The sequence below is a fragment of the Solea senegalensis genome, unplaced genomic scaffold (assembly GCF_019176455.1).
Source record: "Solea senegalensis isolate Sse05_10M unplaced genomic scaffold, IFAPA_SoseM_1 scf7180000016684, whole genome shotgun sequence".
In the NCBI taxonomy this organism is placed as follows: Eukaryota; Metazoa; Chordata; class Actinopteri; order Pleuronectiformes; family Soleidae; genus Solea; species Solea senegalensis.
The window spans coordinates 6,174-12,855 of NW_025321956.1; the positions used below are offsets into that span (position 1 = coordinate 6,174).

The 6,682-nt window shown below is 42.0% G+C and overlaps 1 protein-coding gene across 1 annotated transcript; it reads left to right on the forward strand.

Annotated features, from left to right (window-relative positions):
- The first annotated feature begins 1,040 nt into the window (after positions 1 to 1,040).
- LOC122763298 (BCL2/adenovirus E1B 19 kDa protein-interacting protein 2-like) lies at positions 1,041 to 4,751 on the forward strand. Its single transcript, XM_044018280.1, has 4 exons — positions 1,041 to 1,203; positions 1,374 to 1,460; positions 1,589 to 1,687; positions 4,498 to 4,751. Exons 1-4 carry the CDS (start codon positions 1,097 to 1,099, stop codon positions 4,520 to 4,522), a joined length of 318 nt encoding a protein of 105 aa, XP_043874215.1. The 5' UTR covers positions 1,041 to 1,096; the 3' UTR covers positions 4,523 to 4,751.
- Positions 4,752 to 6,682: the final 1,931 nt, after the last annotated feature.

Consider the following 6,682-nt stretch of genomic DNA (forward strand, 5'->3'; position numbering starts at 1 on the left):
GCCTCTATCTCTGCAGCCAAACAATCCTTCTATCTTCTATCCTCCCCCTCCTCCCTCCTCTCTTCTACCAATTCACTTTGTCAACTTCACAAAAACAGTAGATGACATTCACTCTTCTTTCTCCACCTCCCTCATCTCACCATTCTACCAACCACACATTCATCTCTTTCTCTATCCTCTTTCACCTCTATCTCAACATCAAGCTCCCTTACAACCTCCTGACCTCTTGACCCTCTCCCTTCTCACCTTCTTCAATCAATTGCTTCTAATCTTCTTCCTTTCCACACCTATCTCATTAACACATCTCTATCGGAACAACCTTCTCAATCCTCATCAGTCTGGTTTTAAGGCAGCTCACTCGACCAAAACTGCACTTTTTGACATCCACATTACATTCTGAATATCTGGAATGGAATGTGGATACCTGAGAGACATGTGGACAGAGAGACAGGTGATATAGGTGAGACAGGTGATATAATATGATTTATATATAATATATATAATATAATATGGAACTTGGCTTGTAACCGGAAGGTTGCCAGTTCAAGTCCCCACCAGGTCAAAAGGGTTGGGGTACCCCTGAGTAGAGCTAGAAATACTTTTCAGTTTTAAGACCATTTTAGATGAGAAGTCATTTAGAGTTCAAACATGTGCTTTGTGTCTTAAGACGTGTTTATAGTTTGGCAGCGACGTTGTTAGAGGTGATCAGCTCGCCTCTGTGGACGCTCTAGGACAAGACAACTGTGGCAGAAATTTACTGTCTCCAGACACCAACCATGAACTGAGAATGCTAACAGCTAAGACCTAGAGCGTCCATAGACCGAGAGCATCCACACACAGAGAGTGTCCACATGTCTCACCTGTCACTCTGTCTGCGTGTCTCACCTGTCTCTCTTTCCACGTGTCTCACCTGTCTCTCTTTCCACATGTCTCACCTGTTTCTCTGTCCACGTGTCTCACCTGTCTCTCTTTCCACGTGTCTCACCTGTCTCTTTATCCACGTGTCTCACCTGTCTCTCTGTCCATGTGTCTCACCTGTCTCTCTGTCCATGTGTCTCACCTGTCTCTTAGGTATGTGGTGGGGACTCTGGATCTCATGGTTGCTGAAAACTATGTAATAGTTTATCTTTGTGCTGGAGGACAGAAAGACAAACTCCCAGAATTCAGCTGGCTCAGAGAGTGTTACACCACCATCCACCACAGGTGAGACAACCTGTCAATCACCTGATCACACACCTGTCAGTCACCTGTTTGTGATTGTGACTGTCTGTGTCTATGTCTGTCTGTGTATGTCTGTGTCTGTGTATGTCTGTGTCTCTGTGTCTGTCTGTGTCTGTGTCTGTGTCTGTGTCTGTATCTGTGTGTGTGTTCAGGCTAAGGAAGAATCTAAAAGGTTTCTATGTGGTTCATCCAACCTGGTACATCAAAGCTCTCATCACCATCATCAAACCCTTCATCAGGTCTGTGGCCCTCATCTTCATCACTTACAGTCACATGATACTAATTACACCTGCTAACTAAATCAGATTATTAATGAGATTATTAAACTCTTGACCAGCTAACTGAACATCGTCTTCTTCTTCATCAGCTCTAAATTCAGCAGGAAACTGCAGTTTGTCGAAAACCTTCAGGGACTTTCACAGCTGATTCCTACAGAACAGCTGCAGATTCCAGACTGTGTCCAACAGTGAGTCACACTCATGACATCACACATGACATCATATATGACATCACTCAAACTCATGACATCACCCATGACATCACTCACAGTCATGACATTACTCACACTCATGACATCAACCATCACATCACTCACACTCATGACATCACAGATGACATCACTCACACACGACATCATTCATGAAATCACACATGACATCACTCAATTCAAATAAATTCAATTGTATTTGTATAGCGCCACTCACCCTCATGACATCACTCACACTCATGACATCACTCATGACATCACACACATTTATGACATCACTCGCGGCATCACTCATGACATCACCTGCGACAACACTCGCTGACATTACTCAAACACATGACATCACTCATGACCACTCACACTCATGACATCACCCTTGACTTAACTCATGACACTCACTGACATCACATAATCACTCACACTCATGACATACACATGACATCACTCACACTCATACATCATCACTCTCACATGACATCATATATGACATCACTCACCTCATGACATCACACATGATATCTCATGACATCACTCACACTCATGACATCACACATGACATCACTCATACACGACATCACTCACACTCACTCACTCACAACATCACACATGACCACTCACACCGACATCACTCGACATCACTCACGCCTGATCACCATGACATCACTCATAACTTCATTCACACTCATGACTTCACTCATGACATCACCCACATACGACATCACTCACCACATGACATCACTCATGACATCACACATCACCATAACTCACCCTCATGACATTACCCACATCACGACATCACTCATGTCATCACACACATGACATCACTCACACTCATGAATCACTCATTAGATCACATGACATCACACATCACTCATGACATAACTCACCCTCATGACATCACTTATGCGACATCATGACATCGCTTATACACAACATCACTCACTCATTAAATCACACGCGACATCACTCACACACATGACATCACTCCGCACTCATGACCTCACTCATGATATCACTCACACTCATGACATCACACATGACATCACACTCATGACATTGACATCACTCATTTATACAATCACCCCTTGACATCACTCATATCCACTCCACACTCATGTCTTCACTCATGACATCAACCACACCGCGACATCACTCATGACATCACACCATCACCCATGACATCACTCATAACTTCACTCACACTCATGTCTTTACTCATGACATCACCCGCATGACATCACTCATGACATCACTCACATGACATCACATGGCATCACATGACTCGCATCATCACTCACATGACATCACGACATCACTCATGACATCACTCGACATCATCATCACACATTCATAACATCACATGACATCACTCATACCAACATCACTCACTCATGACATCACTCGCTCATCATGACATACACATCACCCATGACATCACATCACATCACTCATACAACATCACACTCACTCAGACATCACTCACACTCATGACATCACTCATACCACTCCACTCATGACATCACTCAAACTACATCACTCATGACTCATCACATCATGACATCACTCAATCGCTCATACACAACATCACTCCACATGACATCACCCATGACATCATTCCATCATGCACATCACTCCACGCACATCATGCATGACATCACTCATGACTTCACTCACACTCGAAATCACACATAACATCACTCACACTCATGACATCACACATGACATCACTCACACTCATGAAATCGCATATAACATCACTCACACCACGACATCACACAGACTTCACTCACTCGGCATCACTCATGACGTACATATGACATCACATATGACATCACTCACATCACATGACATCACGACATGGCTATAGTCATGACATCACATGCCATCGGCACATCACTCACACATGACGTCACACGACATCACTCATAGTCATGACATCACATGACATCACTCATACGACATCACTCCACACATCATGACATCACTCATACACGACATCACTCACACTCATGACATCATGCGCAACTCACCTCATGACATCACATATGACATCACTCACACTCATGACATCACTCATACATAACATCACTCACACATCACTCATGACATCACTCACTCACACATCACATGACATCACATGACATCATCACATCATGACATTTCACTCCAGACATCACAGACATCACTCATGACATCACATGACATCACCATTACATCACTCACACTCATGACACACTCATTGCATCACACATGCATCACTCATTACATCATCCACTCGCTACACACTCATTGCATCACATGACATCACTCATTACATCACTCACACTCATGACGCACTCATTGCATCACACATGACATCACATCACTCACACCCATGACATCACTCACACTCGCACATCACTCATGACGCACTCTTTGCATCACACGCATGACATCACTCATTACACTCATTGCATCACACATCACATCGACACAATCACATCACTCGCATGATCATGACACACATCACTTCATCACATGTCATTGACATCACACATCACACTCATGACATCACTCATTCATGACATCACACATGACATCACACATGACATCCTCACATGACTCACACACCATGACATCACTCATGACATCACACATCACTCACCCATGACATCACTCCTCATGACATCACACATGATATCACTCACATCCATGACATCGCTCACACTCATGACATCACTTACACCCATGACATCACTCACACTCATGACATCATTCACACTCATGACATCACACATGTCTTTTTACAGGTACGATGAGAACCTGTCAAGGTGAAACTTCACCATCAGGTGTTTTGTCGAGCTGCACTGCCGTGGTCCAGTAGGAGGCGCTTCATTGTCACTAATGTAATGTGAAGATCAAAGATTTTCATAAATAATTCTGCTCTGTTCACTTTGATTGTTCTGATGATTAAAAAAGCCATTTTATTTTAAATGTCTAGATTCATTTGAAAAGGTGTGAACTGAAACAATTAAATAAATAATAAAACTTTATTCTACATAAATGATACAATCTGAATGAGACATCACTGATTTCATTTAATCTCCTAATGAGATCTAAATATAAACAAAATGACGTTCTAGGCAGGTGACTGCCTCGACCGGTTGGGGTGAAAGGAAAATGGGGAAAGAGGAGAGGTGGGAGACAGGGGGGAGAGAAAGGACAAGAGGGAGATGAGGTAGAGACAGAAGAGAAAGACCAGGAGCAGATACACAACAACTGTATCAAGTTACAAGTTTATACAGTCAATGATATCGACTTTTAATTATGGCACAATAATAATGGTGATGATATGTATGACATGGATAGCCTCAAAAACTGGATCTGGATCCTGCAACCTGCAAGATGAGAATACAGAGAGAGAGGGAAGGAAGGAAGGGAGAGAAAGAGACAAGGTTAATGACATATAAAAAGTCATAATCATACCCTGAGTGTGAGAGAGTGAATGTGCGTGCACCACAGGAAAATCCCCCAGCAGTCTAGGTGTATAGCAGCATAACTAAGAGCTGGTCCAGGTTTCCCTGAACCAGCTCTAACTATAAGCTTTATCAAAAAGGAAAGTTTTAAGTCTAACTTTAAATACAGAGAGAGGCTCTGCCTCCCAAACTGTCATTGGAAGCTGGTTCCACAGGAGAGGAGCCTGGTAACTGAAGGCTCAACCACAAGTAAACCTGTATTGTGACCTAAGTGGTCCGCTAGGGTGATAAGGTAAGACTAGGTCTTTCAGGTATGAAGGGGCCTGACCATTAAGTGCTTTGTACGTGAGGAGGAGGATTTTAAATTGAATTCTAAACTGTACGGGGAGCCAGTGTAGAGAAGCTAACACTGGAGTTATATGGTCTCTCTTTCTAGTTCCTGTCAGAACTTGTGCTGCAGCATTTTGTACTGAACTGAAGGATTCTAACAGACTTGTTGGAACATCCTGATAATAAGGAGTTACAGTAATCTAATCTAGATGTAACAAAAGCATGAACTAGTTTTTCAGCATCCTGTAAAGACAGAATGTTTCTAATTTTTATAATGTTCCGCAGGTGGTAGAAGGCTGTTCTGGAAAGTTTTATTTGTGAATCAAATTACATTTCCTGGTCAAAAGTAACTCCAAGGTTCCTCACAGTGGAACTGGAAGCCAGGGTGATGTCATCTAAAGTGACAATGTGATCAGAAAGTTTTTCTCTGAGGTCTTTATGGCCGAGTATAAAAGTTTAAAAGTAGAAAGTTACAGGTCATCCAGGACTTAATGTCTCTGAGACATTTCTGGAGTTGAACAACCTGATTTATTTCATCCGGCCTCATTGATAAATATAGCTGTGTGTCATCTGCATAACAATGAAAGTGTATGTTATGCTTTCTAATAATGTTCCCTAGAGGAAGCATATATAAGGTAAAAAGTATAGGCCCAAGCACTGAGCCTTGTGGAACTCCACAATTAACTTTGGTTTGTAGTGAGGCTTTATCATTAACATGAACAAACTGGAATCTATCAGATAAGTATGATTTAAACCAGCAGAGGGCAGCACCTGTGATACCATGAGTCTGCTCCAATCTCTGCAATAGAATATTATGATCAATGGTGTCAAATGCAGCACTAAGATCTAACAGGACAAGTAAAGAAACTAGACCATTATCTGACGCCAAGAGAAGATTGTTACTAACTTTAACTAGTGCTGTTTTCTGTGCTATGGTTTAATCTAAAACCTGACTGAAAATCTTCAAACAGGCCATTAATGCACAAATATTCACATCATTGATTTTTTTTTTTACAAGATTTGTTTTTATTAACAGAAGCCCCTACAGGATATTAATGGTGTATAGCAAGCATCTACAGTTTGTTACATTGAAAGATGTATTTCATAAAAGAAACATACACAAATATATAACCTTACAGACACACCGTAAAGGGATGATTTTCCCATCCCACCCCCCACCCTCCTCCCT

Bases quoted from the DNA above. Each gene is read 5' to 3' on its own strand.
- LOC122763298 (XM_044018280.1), top strand. From the start codon at position 1,097: ATGGTTGCTGAAAACTATGTAATAGTTTATCTTTGTGCTGGAGGACAG. The intron at 1,461-1,588 runs GTCTGTGGCCCT...CTTCTTCATCAG, and splicing joins ATCATCAAACCCTTCATCAG to CTCTAAATTCAGCAGGAAAC. The intron at 1,688-4,497 runs GTGAGTCACACT...GTCTTTTTACAG, and splicing joins ATTCCAGACTGTGTCCAACA to GTACGATGAGAACCTGTCAA.